At 44.7% G+C, this 24,839-nt stretch overlaps 1 protein-coding gene across 1 annotated transcript in view; it reads right to left on the bottom strand.

Annotated features, from left to right (window-relative positions):
- Positions 1-24,839, bottom strand: part of maneal (mannosidase endo-alpha like) — a 66,161-nt gene that overhangs the window by 20,129 nt on the left and 21,193 nt on the right. Inside the window, exon 2 of the mRNA XM_041213477.1 lies at positions 10,409-10,518. Coding sequence (XP_041069411.1) covers positions 10,409-10,518 — 110 coding nt within the window. The remainder of the gene's footprint in view (positions 1-10,408; positions 10,519-24,839) is intronic.

Here is a 24,839-nt window from a genome sequence, read left to right as displayed (position 1 = left end):
CCTTGATTCCTGAGTTCAGGGTCAACTGAATACAGCAACAACTTGCATTGATATAATACCCATAATGTGGAAAAATGTGTTTCAAAGTGTATCAAAGAGGTGCAAAGAAAAATACATGAGCTTGTGGTGGGAGGCATCAGGCCTGTGGCAGGGAGGTGGTGGGGTCGGTTGTGGGGAGCGGGAGGGATGGGTCAATGACAGGAAGGGGCGGTGGGGTTAATAGCAGGAAGGGGTTTGGAGTGGGATCAGTTAGCGAGAGTTAAATGGGTGGGGCCAATGGTGGAGAGGGGTTGGGGGTGTGATTAATGACAGGAAACGTGTGGGGTGGAGGGCAGGGAGAGGGTGGGGGCTGAAGAGGATGAGTTTGGTCTTCCCAATGTTTAACTAGATGAAATTGTGATTAATTCAAAAACTGACACTGGGGAAATATTCTGATAAAACAGGAGGCAGTGGAAGGACCATTAGCGTGCTTTTAGGAGGTGATCCCCATGGCTAAGGGGCAGCATGAGGAAGAGAAGGAGGCCAAAAATGAATCCTTGGAGAACTCTTGAGATGACAATAATGGTTGGTTGAGAAGCAACTGCTGAAGGTGCAATGACTAAGCTTGGTTAGCTGAGACCAGGACCCATCAACACTAGTCCCATGAACTGCTGGAGGAAGGAGTGATTGATTGTGTTGAAGACTGACGAGCGCTCAAGAAAGATGAAGCAGGATAGTACATTATGGTGACAATGATAGTTATATAGAGTGACTTTTGTGACTTTAATGCTCTTTCTGACCTTTCAAAATCTTCCCACGGAATGACCCACCCTCTATGCCCCTCAGACGGGATTGACCCTTCTCCTGCTCCCACTTTAAAGATACACCTAATTTTGTAGATTGGATCTACACAGCAGTTGCCAGATGTCCTGCACCTTGCATGGGTGAGCTGCCTGCTGGTGCTCTTTCAGTGTTGGCAGCTTGCTGTGCAGAATGTGATTACGAAAGAGTGCTTTGTTAACACAGCCCTAAAGAGGAGAATATTGTGTAAGTGAGAATGCAGTGCTGAGGGAGAAGGAGGTGTTGCTTTTGATTTTTTTTATCCCCCAGTAGCCGGTGAGTGTTTTTTTCTTTCTAAGCAAGGAAACTAACTCACTATTACTTTATTAAATTAGCAACTTAGAATTAATTAATACTACTAAAATAATAATTTAAAAAGTTAACAAATTAGCTAATCAAGTAAATAAATAAGATTTAAGAGACATGGCAGAGCAGGTGTCACACCATAACTATAATATGTGGGAGCTTGTGGAGGGCATTGTGATCCTGGACATATCTTTAGGAAATGTTGTAATATGCCTTTAAGGAATAGCAGCATGACATCACTAGAAGGGAAATGTGTCATGCGATCCAGTCTTAGTTTCACTTTTTGCTTTTGAGCAGAGCATACACACAAAGCTCTACTGCTGATGTCTTCAAGCTTTCTGACCATGTATACCTGTTCTCATATGCCTAGTTTAAATAAATGGACCCACAGCTTGTTTACACAATCTCTTATGAGTGATTGGTGCCTTTCTGTCATAATAACAACATGACAGGAAGTGTCTGCAGCTCAATTAACTTAGGTTCAAATTAATTGAGCTACAACCTGAGCTGCAGAGGTGAAAGACATCTCCTCGCAGCTGGTGAAGAACTTGGAGTCAGTCGGGGCGGTGGGGAAGGGGAGGGCGGGTGCTGGCGGGGGGGAGGAGGGAAGTGGGTGGGGATGCTGGAAAGCCAGTTGTCGTGGTCCACATGGGAACAAACAACTTACGTAGAAATAGGAATGATGTTTTGCTGAGAGAGATAGGATCCAAATTAAAGGCAAACTTTTCATGATAATAATCTCTGGATTGTTACCAGAGCCACATATCAAATGGCATGGGCATAAAAAGATTAGAATGCTAAATGCTATGACTGGAAGAAAAATGATGGGAGGCATGTGTCATTGGCACCAGTACTAGAGAAAGAGGGTGCTGTTCCAATTGGGAACGGCTCCACTTAAACTGGGTTAGGATTAGCGTTCTGGTGAATCGAATAACTAGGCATTAGAGAGGGACTTAAACCGATAAGAGAGGGAGAGTGTTGGGGGGATTCAGGAAATAGTAAATTCAAAACCAGCAAGGGAAATGTCAAGGCTCTCGAGCAGAGCAGCGTATTTGGTAAAAATAAATAGAATGAATCAGAAAGGGATGGTGAGAATAACAATACGATACAAGGGGCTATGGGCCCTGACAACATTCTGGCAGTAGTACTGAATACTTGTGCTCCAGAATTGCTTGTGCCTGTAACCAAGCTGTTCCAGTGCAGCTTCACCACTGGCATCTACCTGACAATGTGGAAAATTGCCCAGGTACGTCTTGTCAAAAAAAAGCAGGACATATCCAACCCAGCCAACTACCACCCCATCAGTCTATTCAACTCATAACCAAAATGATGGAAGGTGTCATCGACAGTCTTACCAAGCAGTACTTACACAGCAAATGATCTGCTCACCCATGCTCAGGTTGGGTTCTGCCAGGGCCATTCAGCTCCACATTTCATTACAGCTTTGGTCCAAACCTGGACAAAAGAGCTTGACTCAAGAGGTAAGGTATCAGTGACTGCCCTTTTTATCAAGGCAGCATTTGACAGAGTGTGGTATGAAGAAGCCTAAAACTAGAGTCAATGGAAATCAGGGAGAAACTCTTCATTGGTTGGAGTCATACCTAGCGCAAAGGAAAATGGTTGTGGTCATTGCAAGCCATTCATCTCACCCTCAGGACATCACTGCAGGAGTTGTTCAGGGTGGTGTCCTAGGCCCTACAATCTTCAGCTGCTTCCTCCATGACCTTCCCTCCATCATGGTTATCACGTTCATCTAACACGTGAAAGGTTCCCAATTTGAAATTGGGCAGAAACATTATTAGGTCAGAAGTGGGAATGTTTGCTGATGATTGTACATGCTCAGTACCATTCACGACTCCTCAGATACTGATGCAGTCTATGCCCATATGCAGCAAAACCTGGATAACATTCATGGGCTGATAAGTGGCAAGTGGCAGTCATGCCACACAAGTGCCTGACCATCTTCAAAAGATAATCTAACCATCTCCCCTTGGAATTACCATTGCTGAATCCCCCATCATCAATATCTTGGACATTGACCTGAAGCTATACTGGACCAGCCATATACATACTGTGGCTACAAGAGCAGGTTAGAGGCTGGGAATTCTGTGGTGAGTAACTCACCTCCTGACTGCCCAAGGCCTGTGCACCATCTACAAGGCACAAGTTGGGGGTGTGATGAAATATTCTCCATTTGCCTGGATGAGTACAAGGGGTTTGACATCATCCAGGACAAAGAATCTCCCTTATTCCACACACACCATGTAGGTATGCAGGGTGAGTTGACTAAGGTTGATTGGGAAACTACATCTCAATATATGTTGTAGACAAGCATGACTAGTATCTTAAAAACTAAAACATAATTTGTAATAGGTATTACATTCCTTTAAGGCACAAAAGCCCTACAGAAGAAATGCTTCAATCACAGCTAACAACAGGAGTTAAAGATTGTATTCAATCAAAGAAAGAGGCTGATAATGCTGCCATAAAGAAAAGTGAGCCTGAGGTTTTACAGGACTTTGGAATTCAGAAAAAGAGGACTGAATAATTGATAAGGAAAAAGAAAACAGAATATGAGAGGGACTAGCAAGAGATCTGAGGACAGATTGGAAACCTCTCTACAAATATGCAAATAGGAAGAGATTAGTGAAACAAATGTGGGCCCATTAGAGGCAGAGACACATAGGCCTGAATTTTACTCTTGACGGGTGCGCATGATTGGTGGGCGATCGGCCCACAACCACGATTTCACACTGGCTGGCCATTTAACAGTCAGCCAGCGAGAAACACGCGCTGAAAAGCTCAGCGCTGTTGGGGTGGGGGAAGGAAGAGGGCGGGCGATGATGTCATCGCGGGCATGGATGAGCACTGCAAGAGAGCTCCCTGAAGGCAGACAGCTGCCTCAGACAGCTGCAGACCTGCAAGTGATGAAATAAAGGTTTAAAAAGCTGCAATAAAATATCCATGCATCACAATCATGCACCTGAAAGCACATCTCATAAAAATGCTGTCCACGTATATTTATCTTTATCTCATATCGGAGATTTTATCCTGCCCTTGGATGAGGCTTGATGAAAAATGCCAAGGCCGCCTGGTTGATTTGTCCGTCTGCCAACTGTAAGGTTGGACGGGACACTAAAATCAGACACACTGCGCCATTAATAAACTTATAATGGGCAATAAGGAAATGCAGAGACATTAAATAAATACTTTGAATTTGTCTTCACGCTAGAAGGCACAAAATAAATTCCAGAGGTAATGGAAAACAAAAGTTCTAGTAAGAATGAGGAACTTAGAGGTCAGTATAAGTAAAGAAATAGCACTGGAGCAATTAATGGGACTAAATGGTGATAAATCCTCTGGACTTGATGACTTGCATCCTAGGTTTTAAAAGAAGTATTTGCAGAGACAGTGGGTGCATTCATTTTGAATTTCTAGAATTCCTCAGATTCTAAAACTGTTCCCAAGGATTGGAAGGTAACAAACATAACCCTGCTACTTAGGGAAGGAGGAAGAGAGAAAAGGAGGAACTATAGACCAGATGGCTGAACATCAGTAGTCAGCAAAATCTATTACTAGGGACATGGTAACAAGGCACTTAGAGAATCATAAAGCAAAATACTGCAGATGCTGGAAATCTGAAATAAAAACAGAAAATGCTGGAAAAAGTCAGCAGGTCTGGCAACATCCAGCATTTTCTGTTTTTACTTGGAAAATCATAACATGATTGAACAAAGTTTCAATATGAATTTAATGAAAGAGAAATCATGTTTGACAAATCTGTTAGAGTTTCTTTTGTGGATATAACTAGTAGGATGGATAAGGGAGAACCAGTGAATGTAACATATTTGGACTTTCAAATAGCATTCAATAAGATGCCACACATTGGTTAATATGCAAAATTAGGATTCATGGATTTAGGGGCAATATATTAGCATGGGTTCAGGATTGTTTAATGGGCAGAAACCAGAGAGTAGGAATAAACAGAACATTTTTAGACTGGCAAGCTGTAAATAGCGGGATACCAGCAATGTTCCACCTAATTTCCCTTCACTGATTCAAGTTCTGAGATGAAAGGGCAGGATGTTTGCCCACTGTACGATGAATATTGTTTTTTGGTCCACAGTACAAAGTCATCCTATTTAGCTTATAAACCTGTGCAGAATTAACCACTTATTGAAAACATATTTTAGGTCACAAGAAAAACAATGAGCTCATGATTCATGAGCACAATGGAGTCAGTCACAGTTTTAGTCATTCTGCTTCATTCAGCTAATAATCAAGCATAAGACACTATTAAACCAAGAAGCAGAGAAACAAATAATTCCTCTCAGGAGCTAGTGAGGAAGAGAACAGAATTTAATTACATGAAATTATAATATCTAATGCAAAAAAAGTCAAATTCGGCATGTCGCACCTAATGAAGGATGTCAAGGCCTTCGAGAAGCTGCACAGAGATATACTAGAAATGGTACCAGAGATGAGGGAATTCAATCACGTGGAGAGACCATAGTAGTTGGGATTTCTCTCTTTACGGTATAGAAAGGTAAGAGGAAATTTAATGGAGGTGTTCAAATTACAAAGCATTTTTCTTGAGTAGATCAGGAGATTCTATTTCCTCTGGCAGGAGGGTTGGTAACCAAAGGACAGAACTTCAGAATAATTGGCAAAAAATCCAGAGGTGAGATGAGAATGTTTATTATGCAGTGAGTTGTTACGATGTGGAATGAACTGGCTGAAAGGATGGTGGATGAAGACTCGATTGTAACTTTCAAAGAGATATACCCTTGAAGAGAAAATAAATTGTAGGGCAATAGAGAAAGTGCAGAGTAAGTGGGAATAATTGGATAGTTTTTTCAAAGAGCCAACACAGGCGCATAGGTTGAATTGTGCCTAAATCACCTAAGAAAGTGAATGCAATTTGAAGAGCCTTCCTGAGCCACCTGCGATCGACAGAATCTCGGAATTTTGACTTGTAGCCGTGGTCAATCTTGTGACTGAACCTGATCTGGAGAAATGAATCTTAAACTGGTGTAAACAAAATTCACAGAAAACACGAACATTTGTGCCTTCAGGCTAATTTGCTTGACGTTGAAATGAGCTGATCTTCTGGTTCAATTTATCTGATTTTGCCTGGATCATGCTGATATCCCTAGTCAAACTAACAGAAACTCTATGCCTTTGTGTTTGACAATCTTTTCAAAGACATCCATTGTGTGAACAAGACTCAAGAACAAAGAACAAAGAACAAAGAAAAGTACAGCACAGGAACAGGCCCTTCGGCCCTCCAAGCCTGCACCGATCATATTGCCTGTCAAACTAAAACATTTTGCACTTCCAGGGTCCGTATCCCACTATTCCCATTCTATTCATATATTTATCAAGCTGCCTCTTAAACAACACTACTGTACCTGCTTTCACCATCTCCTCTGGCAGCGAATTCCAGACACTCACTACCCTCTGCGTAAAAAACTTGCCCCGCACATCTCCTCTAAAGTTTTCTCCTCTCACCTTCAATCAAATACAAAGGTAATTCAGGGGTAAAGTTTGGAAGCATTTCTACACACAAAGGGTGGTGGAAATCTGCAATTCTCTCCCTCAAAAGTCAGCTGAGGGTGGGGGCCAATTAAAATTTTTAAAACTGAGGTAAGAGATTAGGAAAAGGATGTGGACTGAAGGCAAGTGGCGTGAAAGGAAAACAAAAAATGCTGGAAAAACTCAGCAGGTCTGACAGCATCTGTGGAGAGAAAGGCAGCGTTAACGTTTTGAGTCCATATGACTTCTTCAGAGCTAAAGGGCAGTAGAAATGTGGTGAAATATATACTGTTTAAGGGGGGGGTGTATAACAGGTGAAGCTGGATAGAAGGCCAGCGATAGGTGGAGGCAAAGGAGAGATTGCGAAAGATGTCATAAAGGTCAAAGAGTTGTTAATAGCTGTGTTACTGGCTCAAGGAGTTGCTAATGGTGACATTAAGAGTAGAAAGCAGAATGTGATAATGGCCGGGACAGGGTAAGCACTCTGGAAAGTGACAGGCGGCCCTAGTGGGGATGGGGTGGGGTGAGGGGACGGTGGCGGGAAAAAAGATCGAAAAGGCTAAAGGCTAGGGATAAAACAATGAATAAAAATGGAAATAAATTCAAAAAAACAATAATAATGAAAATAAGTACGGGGGAGGGGAAATAAATTTTTAAAAATTAAAAAATAAAACTGAATAAGATAAAAAGGGGGGATCAAAAAGGGGTGGGGATGGAGGAGAGAGTTCATGGTCTGAAGGGATCTCATCCCTTATGAAATGGAGTGAAAGATCAGGTATGATCTAATAGAGAGGTGGAATAGGCTTGAGAGAATGTCCTACTGCTGTTCCTATATTCTTCTGAACAAAGTCCACTCATCGCATTGATGCCTTTTTTACCCTGAGCCTCCAAACTGTGTATTCATTTGCATTTTAAATTCCTCAGATGTCTTTGTCCTTACTACATGCCTGCCAGATTATTGAAAATATTCAGCATTCTTGGAATAAAGAGATTTTTCTGAATAATTGTTTAAAATTTATTTTTCATAATTTTTCATTTTAATCATAGGTCATGTCCTTCACATTTGGGAATCTTTCTAATTGCTCATCTCTGCACACTGTCCAATCCATGACTTTGTTATTATAGGTGTATAACAATGGTGGAAGTATATTTGCATAATATGGTAACCATGGACACTGTCCTCCTCATTTCCATACAAAAACAAAGTATCAGTGATTCAATTCCATCAGCCTAAAGGGAAACGCCTTGAGTTATTGGCTCAACGGTATGTGTGAAAGGGAGACAGAGACAAAGGAGGAAAGCAATCACACTGAGAGAGTAGGTTATGAAAAGTGAATGAGAATGTAACTGTCAAGAGAGAACAAGAAAGCCAATAGATATAGAGGAAGTTAGGGAGGAAGTGTTCATGGAAGAAAGGAAGAAGGGGCAGAAAGCAGAGAAGTAATGGAATTCCCCGGGGGTCGGTATTGGGACCCTTGCTTTTCCTGATATATATTAATGATCTAGATCCTTGTGTGCAGTGGACAATTTTAAAGTTTGTGATGATACAAGGCTTGGGAGTGTTGTGAACTGCAAGGAGGTTGGTGTAGAACTTCAAGAGGACACAGACAAGTTGGTGGAGTGGGCAGATAGGTGGCAGATGAAGTTCAATGCGGAGAAGTGTGAGGTGATGCATTTTGGTAGGAAGAACATAGACAGGCAACATAAAATAAGGGGTGAAATGTTGAAGGGGGTGCAGCAGCAGAAAGACTTGGGTGTATATATGCCTAGATCATTGAAGGTGGCAGGACAGGTGGAGAGGGCAGTTAATAAAGCATATGGTATCCTGGGCTTTATTAATAGGGGAATAGAGTACAAGAGCAGGGAGGTTATGCTGAATTTATATAAGACACTTGTTAGACCTCAGCTGGAATATTGTGTACAGCCCTGCGCACCATATTATAGGATGTGAACACATCGGAAAGAGTGCAGAAGAGGTTTACAAGAATGATTCCAGGGATGAAAAACTTCAGCTATGAGGATAGATTGGAGAGGTTGGGACTGTTCTTCTTGGAGAGACCGCAGCTGACAGGAGATTTGATAGGAATGTTCAAAATCATGAGTGGGCTGGACAGAGTAAATAGGGAAAAGCTGCTCCCACTCGTAAAAGGATCAAGAACAAGAGAGCACAGATTTAAAGTGATTGCAAAAGAAGCAAGTGTGACGTGAGAATTTCTTTTCACACAATGAGTGGTTGAGGTCTGGAATGCACTGCCTGGAAGTATAGTGGAGGCAGGTTCAATCGAGGCACTTAAGAGGACATTAGATGAATATTTGAATAGAAAGCAAGGGTACAGGGAAAAGGCAGGGCAACGGGACTAGGTCATAATGCTCATTTGGAGAGCCAGTGCAGACACAATGGGCCAAATGGCCTCCTTCTTTGCCGTTAAGATTCTGTGAACTATACAGTATAGAAGCAGCACTAATACAAAAGTAAAATACTGCAGATGCTGAATAGTAAACCACTGCAGAAAATACTGGGAATACTCAGCTGGTCAGGCAGCATCTGTGGAGAGAGAGAAACAACATTTCAGGTCGAAGACCTTTCATCAGAACTGGGAAGAGCTAGAGATGTAGCAGGTTTTAAGCAAGTGAATGGGGGGGGGAGGGTGGAAACAGTACAAAAGGGAAGGTCTGTAATAGTGTGAAAGGCAGAAGAGATTAAATGACAAAAGAGCTGACGGTGCAAATCAATAGGGTTTGGTAATGGGACAAGTAAAGAAACAAATGATGTACCCAGAGGATCTGTGAATGGCAGAATCAAGAACACCATTTGAAAGCAAAATAAAGACAGAAAAACCAAAACCGGCAAAGACAAAGGAATCAAAATGGGGGCAGAGGTTACAATGTGAAATTGTTGAACTCAATGTTGAATCCCGAAGGCTGTAAAGTGCCTAATCGAAAGATGAAGTGCTGTTCCTTGAGCTTGCATTGAACTTCATTGGACAGTGCAGGAGGCCAAGGTCACAGAGTTCAGAGTGGGAACAAGGTTGAGAATTAAAATGACAAAAGCTCTTGCAGACTGGAGGTGTTCTGCCAAGCAGTCTCACTGTCTGCATTTGGTCTCCCCAGCTGTAGAAGGATCCACATCGTGAGCAGTGAATCCAATTTACTAAACTGAAAAAAGTACAAGTAAATTGCACTCCCCTTCTCCTCCCTTCACGGCGACTAAGGGCCCAAACACTCCTGTTGAAGGGTCATGAAGACTCGAAATGTCAACTCTTTTCTTCTCCGCCGATGCTGCCAGACCTGCTGAGTTTTTCCAGGTAATTCTGTTTTTATTTTGGATTTCCAGCATCTGCAGTTTTTTGTTTTTAACTCCTTCCAGGTGAAACAATGGTTTACTTGTACATCTTTCTATGATCACTTCTAACATCTTCTAACTAATTATTTAATGTCCCTGTCATACCTTCACCTTCCTTAATTAATTTCCCACTTCATCCTAAGCAGTCATGCCTTCTCTTAATTGCCTTTTCTGATAATTGTAAAAGATTTATCATTTCCTTTTATGTTATCTGCTAGCATATTTTCATATTCACATTTAACATTTCAAATTTCCCTTTTTATCTCCCTACTACTCCTTCAGTATTTCTCAAGGTTTTCTAAGAGTGAAAGAAGGAGCAGCAAAGCAAGACAAAATCAACTCAGACACAGTAATGTGAAGGTGTGCCGCTGAATAGTAGATATTGCTGGCCGCCCACAATTTTACCTTCAGACTGTATCTGTCTGCAGCATCCATTATAGCAGGTACCAGGTCATCCACCGGTTCGCTGTTGTCATCTTCCAATCCAGAAGGATACCAGGACAACACCAGTACACCTGGAATTGGATGAGAGGGCATATAGTGATGTTTGCACAGAAATAAAGTTGAAACCATATATTTTCAATTAACTGCTGTTTGAAATGTGATACAGCTGCTGTCATTATATTGCAGTCATTCAATGTGTCCCATTACCCATGGATGAGTTTGGAGCAGTGACAATTGCACAGGGGCTGTGAGCCATTGCCTTACATCATGACAGATCTGGTGGCAAATGTTTTGCTTTTGGTCAGCTGGGCATTTTTAAAATTCTTTTGATGGGATGTGGACATCACTGGCAAGGCAGCATTTGTTGCCCATCTCTTGAACTGAGTGGCTTGCCATGCCATTTTAGAGGGCAGTTAAGAGGCAATCACATTACTGTGAGTCTGGAGTCACATGTATGCCGGAACAGGCAGATTTTCTTCCCCATGGGACAATATTTTTATATCTGGTAAAGAGAAATGTTCAAAGAGAATGACAAAAAAAACCCAATTTTTTTTAATGATTTTTTCTCCAGGGTTGCATTCAGCAGTGTCCTGGAGACTGATCTTCAATTCCTGAAGACTCCAGGCCAGTCCTGGAGGGTTGGCAACCCTACTAAGCAGCCATTAATTAGTGGGCAGGAGGGCGGGCTGCCTGACACCATCCCCACTGCTCGTAAAATTGTGGCAAGGTGGGGCAGGTGGGTAGGTGGCAGGAGCAGCACCCATAGCAGTGCACAGAATTTTATGGCCCCTCACCCCGCACCCCCCCCACCCTGCCAACTGCCTTCCAACCTGCCCCTGGAGAAGTGTAAAATTCCACCCAAGATTACAAAGCTTTCAGGGGCTTTTGCAGCATATGATTCAGTGAGCCACACAATTAATACTGTAACAAAACAATTCACATTTACTGATACAACATCGCTGGGCTTTGTTTTCACAGCGTCAACTTTACGGCAATGCAAATGAGTGCAGATGTGCAATTGCAGCAGCATCTTGCTCCTGAATTAGGATTGCCAGTACAGCTCTCAAATTAGAATCTTAATGCAGCCAGGAATCTCACTGCAGTTTATGGGCCGAAATAAGTTAATCATTGATGTGAAGTATGGGCTTCATCTCCCATTAGTTTTTGTTCAGATCTTCTTAGCAAGGCCTGCAAGGACTTAAGTGTAAAACAGATTTTCTGCAGAGTTTATTCACAAATCTAGAATACCCACTACACTGCATGGGGAACAAACCCATTTACTTTGTAAAGTATCACTTTAGTTGGCAATAATAGCACATTTGAAAGGTTTATTTCAACACTTCATTTGACCAGTTCAGGAATGATGAGGCATTTAAACTGATTAGCTCACAAGAACTATTAGCATATTCATTTGCACAGCTGCAAATGAGCTGGTTAGTGCTTTGCAGATTGTTGCTGGTTGATTCGAGTGGAGAAATGTGATAAACCTATTCTAACTGACCTCCATCATGATGCCAAGTCCTTCCTAATTGTTTGCTTGAAACTGAATTCTCTCTGTGGAACTAAATTTTCCCCACATTTTGGAATTTTGAATGAACACACTTCTTTTTATTTGTTCCAAAGTTATGGAATTCCAGTCTAAAGAAAGAGGATGGGGGATGGGCAGCCTGAACTGCTTCATGCTCTCAATACAAATTTCCACAGGAAGCAATGGACATTTAAGGACATGTCTAGTCACAAATGTGTTGGTAATAACAGTTGTAACTTTAACCTTGGGCACTAATCATTAACCTTAACCACTAACTTCTAACTAGAACCATCGATCCTTACCAATGACCTCAACACCAAAACCTTAACCCTTAGCCCAAACCACTAACTCCAACCCCTAGCCTTGAGCCTAAACAGCATAGTGCTATAGTGTCCCACATGGCTGGCTGCAATGTCAGTAGTTACTGCGTCATCTATTCAGATGATGTTGCCTTCCAAAACAACGTTTCTGACATGCCTTCCTTCTTCCTGAGCCAAGGTTTCCCCACCACTGTGGTTGACAGGCCCTCAACCGTGACCAACCCACCTCCCGCACTGCTGTCCTCACACGTTCCTCTCCCTCCCAGAAACATGATAGGGTTCCCCTTGACCTTACCATTCATCCCATCAGCCCCGGCATTCAAAGGGTCATCCCCTGCAATTTCCACCATCTCCAGCATGATGCCACCCCCCCTTGTCAGCATTCCGTAGGGACCGTTTCTTCCGTGACACCCTGACCCACTCCTCCATCACCCCTAACACCTCATCCCCTTCCCATGGCACCTTCCCATGCAATCGCGGGAACTTGCCCCTTTACCTCCTCCCTCCTCACCAAGGCCCCAAACACCCCTTTCAGGTGAAGTAGCACTTCACTTGCAGCTCATTCAAGTTAGTCCACTGTATTCTCTGATATTCTACATTGGGAAGACTAAGCACAGACTGGGTGACCGCTTTGTGGAACACCTTCCCTCAGTCTGCATGTATGACCCCGACTTTCTTGCTGCTTGCTTTTCAATTCACCACCCTGCTCTCATGCCCACATGTCCATCCTTGGCCTGCTGCAATGTTCCAGTGAAGCCCAATGAAAAACTGGAAGAACAACACCTCATCTTCTGATTAGGCACTTTACAGCCTTCTGGACTTAACATTGAGTTCAACAATTTCAGACCAAGAACTCTGTCCTCCATTTTGATCTTTTAAATTTTTTTTCCCCAAACCCCTTCCCCACAGGGACAACTGTAACTTGTTTTCATGTTTTGCTTTCTCAGAGCGCTGACCCTTGTTCTCCTGTTAAATATTCTGCTATCTTACCTTTGTGCCTTTATTAGCACCTTCTTTAGACTTTAACACCACCATTAACATTCCGTTTGTTTTGTATCCATGACATATTTGTCGAATCTCCCTTGAGCTCCCACCTATCCCTGATTTTCTATTTTCTCCACCTGCTCATTCTCCTCTTAAACAGAATAATATCCATCACATTTCTACCTCTCTTCAGCTCTGGAAAAGGGTCATATGGACTCAAAACATTGGACGGAATTGGACGGAAGCAGGATTTTACATATCCACCAAAGTCAATGGAGTTTAGAATGGCTCGCACCACCTTATAAAGGGAAAATAGGGATGGGCAATAAATGCTGGCCTAGCCAGCGAAGCCCACATTCCTTGAATGAATAAAAAAATTAATTATAACATAATTGATATTTATACACCCGCTTTAATGAAGCAAAACATTTCAAGGTGTTTCCTAGAAGAACTATCAGAGAAACATTGAGCCAAAGAAGGAGACATTAGAATGGGTGATCAAATGTTTGGTCAAAGAAGTAAGTTTAAGGAACATCTTAAAGGACGAAAGAGAGGTGGAGAGGCAGAGAGGTTGGGAGGGCATATCAGATATTGGAGCCTAGACAGCTGAAGGTATGGCTCTCAATGTTGAAGTGAAATAAGAGAGGATAGGACCATCTCCCCTTGACGTTCAAAAGCATTAACATCGCTGAATCCCCAACTATCAACATCCTGGGGGTTAACTTAACCAGGAACTGAACTGGACCAGCCATATAAATACTATGGGTATAAGAGCAGGTCAGAGGCTGGGGAATTCTGTGGTGAGTAGCTCACCTCCTGACTCCCCAAAGCCTGTCCACCATCCACAAGGCACAAGTCGGGAGTGTGATGGAATACTCCCCACTTGCCTGCATGAGTAGAACTCCAACAACACTCCAGAAGCTCGGTGCCATCCAGGACAAAACAGCCCGTTTGATTGGCACCCCATCCACCACCTTAAAACATTCATTCCCTCCACCACTGACACACAGTGGTAGCAGTGTGCACCATCTACAAGATGCACTGCAACAACTCACCAAGGCTCCTTCGACAGCAGTTTCCAATTCTGTGACCTCAAGCATCTATAAGGACAGGGCAGCACATGGATGGGAACACCACCACCTAGAAGTTCCCCTCCAAGCCACTCAACATCCTGGCTTGGATATATATCGCCGTTCCTTCACTGTTGCTGGGTCAAAAAACTTGATGCTCCCTCTCTAACTGTACTGTGGATGTACCTACACTACAGGGACTGCAACAGTTCAAGAAGGCAGCTCGCCATCACCTTCTCAAGGGCAATTAGAGATGGGCAATAAATACTCGCTTAGCCAGCGATGCCCATATTACATGAAAAAAAAATTTTGGGAATGCAGGAGAGGCCAGAATTGGAGGAATGCAAACCACTGGAAGGTTCTAGGACTGTAAGAAGTTTCAGAGGTAGGGAGGGGCAAATCCAAAGACTAGAACTTAAAATCAAACCAATGAAAGCCAAGATGTGGTCTTTTCAGTCACTCCTCTCATGGAAGTGCGAGAAGTTGAGCAGCATAATTCAGCCTGTCAAATACGCCTAACTTTTCCACAATAGGAGCAGTGGACCTGGAGTTAGTATCATGTTTGTCTGAAGTATTCTAATATGAGTTATACCATCAACTATAATCTTCAGAGAAACTAATGCTTAACTTACATCTTTATTAATCAAACTATATCAACAGTAACATAAATCTTGCTTATGAAACAACATTGTTATTGCTCGTGCTTATGTTGATTTATGCTGAACACTTGGTAGCCTGCCTGGTTGTGGACATCATGAAGTGATGGGGATGAGGACTCTGGCCTGTTCTCTCATACAGCCTCAGCATGATGTTGTGTGTCAGTGACTTGTGTTTTGCAGCTGAGTGGAGTGTCAGAGTGGAGATTTAAAAAGAGCGGGAGCTGGACTTGGACTTGATGCTGAAAGGAGGACCTTCACAGACCATCAGTGAGTCCAAGGGCCATACTCTGAGAACCACTGGAATATGGGGCATGAAATGAAAAGATATGAAAATGAATGGTGAAGATGACAGCACGATCTACAACAGATATACACAAACAGATACACATAGGAAGAGACCACACACACACAAGCACAAACATACATGCACAGACACACATAGACACACTTGGACAAATACACACAGACACACAAACACACACACACAAACACACAGATGTACACACATAGAGACACACACAGGAAGAGACCACACACACACAAGCACACACATGCATACACAAAGACACACATGGACAAATACACATAGACACACAAACAGGGAGACACACTGACACACAAACAGACAAAGAGAGCCACAGACACACAAACAAAGGGACACACACGGACACACACACACACACACACACACACACACACACACACACACATAGAGACACACATACCCCCAGACACTAACACATACTCAGGGCTGAATTTTCCTGACATCATCAGTGCCCCAACGTTTGGAAAATTCCCAGGCCCCAATCCCACATCGACCAGAGATATGTGACAGTTAGAATCTTTCTCGAGATGGCCAAATAAGAGGACTCCTTTGCATTTGTCATCAAATTAAGGATGGTGGGCATGTTCCTGATGCAGTCAGCCCAGTAGGAGGGCTGGAAGCAATGGACTGACAGCTGCCCTAATGGCAGAGGTGGGGCTGCTGAAGCAGGTATGGAAGAGCGAAGGTGCCTCAAAATGGAGGCGCCCTTGGCAGTCTTTTTAATATGTTAAAATGTGGAGAACCCACAGCTTGTAGGGCCATCAATATGGAGAGGAAGCCCTTTCACAGGAAGGGTTCTGATCAAGGTTGCAGCCTTCACACTTTTGTGGTGCTTTCATGTGATTAGTGAGATAATGCTCCAATGGCCTTGCCGGTGACTGCCTCCAAGATGTTGCCAGCCTCCACCTCAGCGGGGGCCAATCTGATGGCAAGAAAATCCCGGCCACAGTCTCAATATCCCCCTAAGTGGGGCATTAGGCAGTAGGGCAAATTTGTTGGCTCTTCAGCCTTCTAAGCCACCTCCACCTCTACCATGACACACACACACACACACACACACACACGCATGGTGACAAAGACACAGTAACACACCCAGACGTGGTGACACAGACAGACACAGTCACACACAGACAAAGTAACACACACAGACACAGTCACAGACACAGTGATACACACAGACACAGTGACACACACGGACATGGTGATACACCCAGACATGGTGATACACCCAGACACAGTAACACGCAGATACAGTCACACAGTAATACACCCAGACACAGTAACACACACATACACAGTCACAGACACAGTGACACATCCAGACACAGTAACACACCCAGACATGGTACACGGACAGACACAGTCACACACAAAGTAACACACCCAGACACAGTCACAGACACAGTGATACACACAGACACAGTGACACACACAGACATGGTGATACACCCAGACATGGTGATACATCCAGACACAATAACACGCAGATAGTCACACAGTAATACACCCAGACACTGTAACACACACAGACACAGTCACAGACACAGTGACACAGCCAGACACAGTGACACACCCAGACACGGTGACACGGACAGACACAGTCACACACAGACAAAGTAACACACACAGACACAGTTACAGACACAAGTGATACACACAAACACAGTGATACACACAGACATGGTGATACACCCAGACATGGTGATACACCCAGACACAGTAACACGCAGATACAGTCACACAGTAATACACCCAGACACAGTAACACACACAGACACAGTGATACATCCAGACATTGTGATACACCCAGACACAGTAACACACACAGACACAGTCACAGACACAGTGACACATATAAACACAGTGACACACCCAGACACGGTGACACGGTGACACGGACAGACACAGTCACACACAGACAAAGTAACACACACAGACACAGTCACAGACACAGTGATACACACAGACACAGTGACACATACAGACATGGTGATACACCCAGACATGGTGATACACCCAGACACAGTAACACGCAGATAGTCACACAGTAATACACCCAGACACAGTAACACACACAGACACAGTCACAGACACAGTGATACATCCAGACATTGTGATACACCCAGACACAGCAACACACCCAGACACAGTAACACACACAGACACAGTGACACATCCAGACACAGTGACACACCCAGACACGGTGACACGGACAGACACAGTCACACACAGACAAAGTAACACACACAGACACAGTCATAGACACAGTGATACACACAGACACAGTGACACACACAGACATGGTGATACACCCAGACATGGTGATACACCCAGACACAGTAACACGCAGATACAGTCACAGACACAGTAACACACCCAGACACAGTCACAGACACAGTAACACACCCAGACACAGTAACACACACAGACACAGTCACAGACACAGTGACACATCCAGACATTGTGATACACCCAGACACAGTAACACACAGAGACATGGTCAGACACACAGGGATTTGACAGGGCAGACACTGAGAGGATGTTTATCCTGGCTGGGGATTTTGGGGCACGGGAGCACAATCTCAGGCTAAGAAGTTGATCATTTAGGACAGAGATGAGGAGAAATTTCTTCACTCAAAGGGTTGTGAATCTTTGGAATTCTCTACCCCGGAGGGTTGTGGATGTTCCATTGTTGAATATATTTAAGGCCGGGATAGACAAAATTTTGGCCTCTCAGGGAATTAAACGATATGGGGAGCGGGCTGGAGAGTTAAGTTGAAGCCAAAGATCATTCATGATAGTACTGAATGGCGCAGCAGGCTCACCAGGCGTATGGTTCACTCCTGCTCCTATTTCTTATGTTTTTGGTCATGAGTAGTGTGGGAAAACCCAAGAAAAAGAGGATTAAAATTTCCTTAAAAGAGGTCACTTGTCTCCAGGAAACTGAATTACACAGAATAGAGGCATCTGTATCCCATCCAGTGACTCTCAAGAGTGATGTCAAAGGGGCGTACAGTCCGAGGACGAGTTCTTTCAGGGAAAAGCATGTGAGTCATCCCCTGCTACCCTTTCCCCCCTCCTCACAGTTGGCCAAAGAGTGACAATGTTAGAGTCCTTGGAGCAGGTGTCTGCTGTCTTTAAGACCAAGGGTAGTATGTAGGAAATTACAAAGAGGGAAGGGCAAGTAAGGAGAAATAATAACAAAGGATATTAACACCAAGGTGCCATAGCTACCTCTACATCTTTTTCAGAGATGAACACACAGATAAAGGCAAAATGGTGCTGGATCGTTTAAGCAGAGTTAATAAAAAAGTTATATTACTTTTGTAATAAATGTTGACGGCACTCCATTTGGAAAATAGTGTGGAATTTTTATCACCAATAGAATGGATGTTATTGTTCTCAACAGAAGTTTGTGAAAGGAAACATCAGGGATTCTGAGCTGAGAAGAGACAAGGCAAGGTGATCTAAATATGAGAGTTAATTACATGGTGAGCTATTTAGAAAGAGATTCAATTGTGAGGTGCCGAGTGGTTATGGTACTGGGCTTGTAACCCCAAGATCAAGAGTTCAAATCTCACAATGGTAAACTATGAAACAATGTAACTTCATCTGAATAGGAACAGATGGAAATGTGTTTGTATTCGAAAGAGTTACAAATTCAAAGCAATGTAATTAGGAGGTGGTGGCATAGTGGTCTTGTCACTAGGTTGACAATCCTGAGACCCAGGGTTAATTTGCTGGTGACCTGGGTTAAAATCCCACCATGGTAGAATCTGAATTTAAAAAAAATCTGTAATTAAAAGTCTAATGATGACCATGAAACCTTTGCCATAAAAACTCAAATGGTTCACTAATTGCCTTTAAGGGAAGGAAACCTGCTGTCCTTTCCTGGTCTGGCCTATGTGACTCCGGACCCACAGCAATGTGTAAATGACCTCTGAAAATCCCAAGAACAGATAAAATATATTGCAAATTGATCTAAATGTGAGGAAATTTAATTGTGAGGTGATCCAAATACAAGGTTTAAATGTGAGTTGATGCAATTATTAGCAGAGTTTCTGAAAAGGGAAAAGCATATTGTGTGAAGAAGCAGTTAATAGAAGCTTAGCTAAATGATGTGCCTGTTGGGTCAATGTCTTTATGCACCCTATTTATCGTTACCGTAGTCAACATCTTTCTCTTGCTGCTCTGTTTGTCAAAATTGCAACAGTGATAATGCTTCCAAAACACTATGGCTCTGAAGCATTTTGGGATATCTTGAGATTGTGAATGGCACTATGTAAATGCAAGCTGCTGTTGTGAAGAATTGTGGCTAGAAATTTAGATAAAATGGCTGTTGCAAACGCAGTCCTCTTAAAGTGGGTGTATTGTGATAGCCTGACAATTTCCAAGGCAAAAAACTCGATAAGAGTCAGAGAATGGTTTTCCGATTAAAAATGAAATCAGAGTTTAGTATTTCAGTCATGCCTTACTTGTAGAAAATGCCGGGTCAGTCGATAATTTTGATAGTTGGCTCTTAGATTGTTCTTTTTCTCATTCATGCGTGAGATGTGGGTGTTTCTGGCTAGATCAGCATTTTTGCCCATCCCTAATTGCCCTTGAGAAGGTGGTGGCGAGTTGCCTTCTTGAACCGCTGCAGTCCATGTGTTGTAGGTACACCCGCAGTGCTGTTAGGGAGGGAATTCCAGGATTTTGACTCAGTGATACCAAAGGAACGGCGATATATTTCCAAGTCAGGATGGTGTGTGGCTTGGAGGGGAACTTCCAATTCTTAACATTGATTAAGGAATGAGATGCATTAAATTCTCAGGAATATTACACAGTGCCATGGGTGAAAGTTCTATTTACTTTTTTGCTTAAATCTGGTGGACGTTGCATTAGGCCAATAAGGTTTACATTTCTCTAGCCTTATCCAGCAATCAGGGGTTAAATTGGGATCTGTAGCTGTGTCTGATTGGTCTGCAGTTAGATAATCAACTTCAACCAAAGTGTGAGTTTCCTCACCAGCTGGTTGGTATGGATGAACCACACAGGAGGAGTCACACTCTCTGCTCCACAGACAGAACAGAATCTGGCTTCAGAATTTCAGTGTCATAAAAGTGGTGAAAGTGAGAATATCTGAAAAATATACATCAGTATTTACATTCCAGAAATATGAAACCTGTGATCCAATGAAGAACAGGATCAGAGTGTTCTGGGCAGGGTGGGGGGTGGGGGGGAGCAGGTCATTCACCTTCAGGAATATATTCAACCAGAACTAGACACCACTGTGTGTGTTCCTGTATTTGTGTGTGTTATCCTGTCTGCGTGTGTGACTGCGTGTGTGACTGTGCCTGTTTGTGTGACCATGTCTGTGTGCATTACCATGTCTGTGTGTTTCACTGTGTCTGTGTGTGTGACTGGATCTGTGTGTGACCGTGAGAGTGTATGACTGTGTCTGTGTGTATTACCATGTCTGTGTGTGTTACTGTGTTTGTGTGTGACCATGTCTGTGTATGTTTCTATGTCTGTGTGTGTGACTGTGTCTGTGTGTGTGACCATTTCTATTTGTGTGACCATGGCCTGAATGTTTCCCTCGTTGGGCGCGAACGATTGGTGGGCCTGAGAGTGGATGGGAAACAAGCCCTGACTGTGATTTTACATTGGATGGTCAATTAAGGTCTGCCCAGCATGAAATATGTTTCTGAATGGTCGGGAAGGGCTGGGTGGGAGCGGAGTCCTGTCGGGCACTGCGTCCAATGGTGGCCCGGTGGGTTGGGTCCGCAGGCCGGGTCCTCAGCTTCATCAATGACCTTCCTTCCACCATAAGGTCAGAAGTGGGGATGTTCGCTGATGATTGAACAATGTTCAGCATCACTTGCAATGCCTCAGGTACTGAAGCAGTCCATGTCCAAATGCGGCAAGACCTCGATAATACCCAGGCATGGGCTGACAAGAGGCAAGGAACATTTGCACCACACAAGTGCCAGGCAATGACCATCTCCAACAAGAGAGAATCTAACCACCTTCCCATGACATTCAATGGCATTACCATCATTGGATCCTCCACTATCAACATCCTGGGGGTTACCATTGACCAGAAACTGAACTGGACTAGCCATATAAATACTGTGGCTGCAAGAGCAGATCAGAAGCTGGGAATCCTGTGGTGAATAACCCACCTCCTGTCTCCCCAAAGCCTGTCCACCATCTACAAGGCACAAATCAAGAATATGATAGAATACTCCCCACTTGCCTGGATGAGTGCAGCTCCCACAAACACTCAAGAAGCTTGGCACCGTCCAGGACAAAGCAGCCCGCTTGATTGGCACCACAGCCACAAACACTCACTCCCTCCACTACTGACACACATTGGCAGCAGTGTGTGCCATCTACAAGATGCACTGCAGCAATTCACCAAGGCTCCTTCGACAGCACCTTCCAAACCCACGGCCACTACCAACTAGAAGGACAAGGGCAGCAGATAGATGGGAACACCACCACCTGGAAGTTCCCCTCCAAGTCACTCACCATCCTGACTTGGAATTATATCGCCGTTCCTTCACTGTCACTGGATCAAAATCCTGGAACTCTCTCCTTAACAGCACTGTGGGTGTACCTACACCACATGCACTGCAGCAGTTTATGAAGGCAGCTCACCACCACCTTCTTAAGGGCAACTCGGGATGGGCAATAAATGCTGGCCCAGCCAGTGACACCCACGTCCTGTGAATGAATAAAAAAAACCGGCAAAGGCAGCTCCCTGAAGGCTGCCGGGGAGAATCATTAAACTCAGTCCGGAGACTGAAGCAATGGCCTCACCAGTGGCAGGAAACATCAGGCAGGAGGGCAGGTTGGGTGGGCACTTGTCTCCCTGTTTCTCAGACGAATGCCTCATGGTCCCTGTGGAGGAGGTGGGTGTCAGGTGGGACACCCTCGTGCCCACGGATGGCAGGAGGAGGCCACCGCTCCAGACCAAAAAATCTTGGGAGGAGGTGGCAGCTGAGGTCAGCAGCCATGACATTGTGAGGTGCACGTGGGTGTAATGCCACAAAAAGGTTCAATGACCTGCTGTGCTCGGCAAAGGTGAATTGGTGTGAGTTGGCGTGGATCAGTGTGGATAAGTGTTAAGGGCTGGCCATCCCCCTTGTGAAGCTCAGGGGTGTTAGTGTCTGAGTGCCAACTGTCAGAGCCGGCCAAGTGGGTGAGCCTTGGGTGCTTGGACTGAGTGTCTTGCAGTTCGAGCGCCGTGGCTTGGATGTGCCCTGTGAGATTTTCCTCAGGTGGAGTTGGCCAGGCTGCAATGGCGCTGCAGGTAGAGAGTGGACTAATCAATGCTCCTCTCTCCTTTCAGGAGAAGAGGAGCCATAATAACACCGAGAGGTCACGGATAGGCATCCTAATCTTGAGAGAGTACAAAATGGTTTCATTGGAGCTGGAGAGCTGCCACCCACCTCGGTCAGTTGGTCGTGGAGAGGCAGGAGTCTCTGACAAAGGTGAGAGTGCAGTGCACAGAGGTGAGAGTGTTGGATTATGCAACACATCATTAATGGGAGCCTCAAACCTGGAGTCCCCATTGATCATTGAAAGACGATGGCACCCTGATGCAGATCTCCATTGTTTCACCAGGGTGCCTGGCAGGCACAGTGACAGTATGGTGACTTAAACTAATGACATCATTGTTCTCCCTTAGATTCGCCAGCACACACTTGAATGCAGGACCCTGAAGAGCCACCCTCGACGCCAGAGGACCACCGGTTTTCAGAGGCACCTGCGTCATACTCTCTGAACCAGGCACCAGTGCAGCTACCAGCACCTTGGTGGACATTAGATCATCGGCTGGAACGTCGGTGCACAGCAGTGACGGCACTTCACACTCACTTGAGGAGCAGGCGGAGGCAGAGAGTGCCCATGGCGCCGGCAGTCGGAGGACTGCTGGAGACTAGAATGATTCGAAGGCAGATGATAAGCCTCTGGAGTCATCCATTAGACGGCAGATGCTGAGTGTCCAGTGGGATGTGAGAGAAGACCTGTTGGAGATCCACGAGTGTTTGTGTGCCATGGTCTCTGTTGTGGAGGAATCCATGCAGTGCATGAGTGCTGCGTTGACCCTCATCGCTGATTGCACTGCCTCCTCCATTTAGAGAGTGGTGCCTCTCATGGAGAGATAGCTCCAGGGACAGAATCAGGGGCTCCTGGGGTTGTGCTAGCCTTCACACTGGCACTGACCTCAGGTGGTCAGTGTCAGTGTGGGAGATGGATGAGGCACCCAGTATCCCAGCTAGGTGCCAGTCTATCAAAGGCGAGCAGGGCGATCCAGAGCGACCTCACACTAGCACATGATCTGCTTGTTGTCTCTAGGGGCTCCTCTAAGGGAGCTCTGGATGACAGCAGCAGCTCCACTGCCTCTCTGCCAATGATCGTGGCATCTGATGAGGCTTTGATGACTGGGGAGATGCCAATCTCCCAGGCAGGGCCAGCACAGACTCCATTGGCCAAAGGAAGACTGCCAAGATCATCAAGGCCAACGGGACATCACAGTCAGCAGGCTGCCTCCAATGCCGCTACCAAGGGGGCTGCAGCAAGATGCAGCACTTGCAAACATAAGTTTAAGGCACCATGAGCACAAGAGGGACTGTCCACGGGTGATCTTCTGTTCTGCCATGTGTTGATAATATGTTTACTGTAGCTCTGTTTATTTGTTGTGAATGTCAAAATGACATAAATTTTGCTTTCATCTGAATGGCCTGAGTATGCTTCACTTGATTTCACTACACCAGTATCTAACACTGGACATGAGTGGCTCTAAACTTTATTGCACAGGCACTGAGTGGACTTTGGGTTCAAAGGAAAGGGTCATTTCGAACATCTGGGATGGAGGCAGCAGCCCTGGCATGAGGTAGAAGCAAATCTTTGGCAGCCTAGCTGAAGGTGTGTTGGATCAAAGCGTCCCTGACTTCCTGAAGAATCCAGAGGCCTGCCTCCACTTCCTCACTGTTCTCCTCACTTTGCTCCTCTTCTGACTCGCTACCAGATTCATCCTCTGGGGCCTGTGGAGCTGCCTCAAGATCCTCTTCCTTCAGTGGGTCCCCCCTTGCCAGATTGTGGAGAGCGCAGCATGTTACCACAATCAGTGACATCCACTCTGCGGGGTATTGTTGTGCTCCCCCTGAACGGTCCAGGCATTGGGAGCACATCTTCAGAAGACCTATGGTCCTCTCTATCACCACCCGTATGGAGGCATGACTCCTATTATAACGCTGCTCTGCCTCTGTTCTTGGGTGGCGGAGAGGCGTCATAAGCCACCTTTTCAATAGATAGCCTTTGTCACCCAGCAGCCATCCATCCAGCTGGGCTGGACCACTGAAGAGCCTCAGCACCTGGGAATGGCTGAGGATGTAAGCGTCATGGGAGCTGCCTGGGTACCTTGCACAGACTTGTAGAATCTGCATCCTGTGATCACACACTATCTAGACATCCATGGAGTGAATCCCTGCCTGTTGACGAAGGCACCAGGCTCACCC

The sequence above is a fragment of the Carcharodon carcharias genome, chromosome 19 (assembly GCF_017639515.1).
Source record: "Carcharodon carcharias isolate sCarCar2 chromosome 19, sCarCar2.pri, whole genome shotgun sequence".
Lineage (NCBI taxonomy): Eukaryota > Metazoa > Chordata > Chondrichthyes > Lamniformes > Lamnidae > Carcharodon > Carcharodon carcharias.
This window is presented reverse-complemented; position numbering and strand designations above follow the sequence as displayed.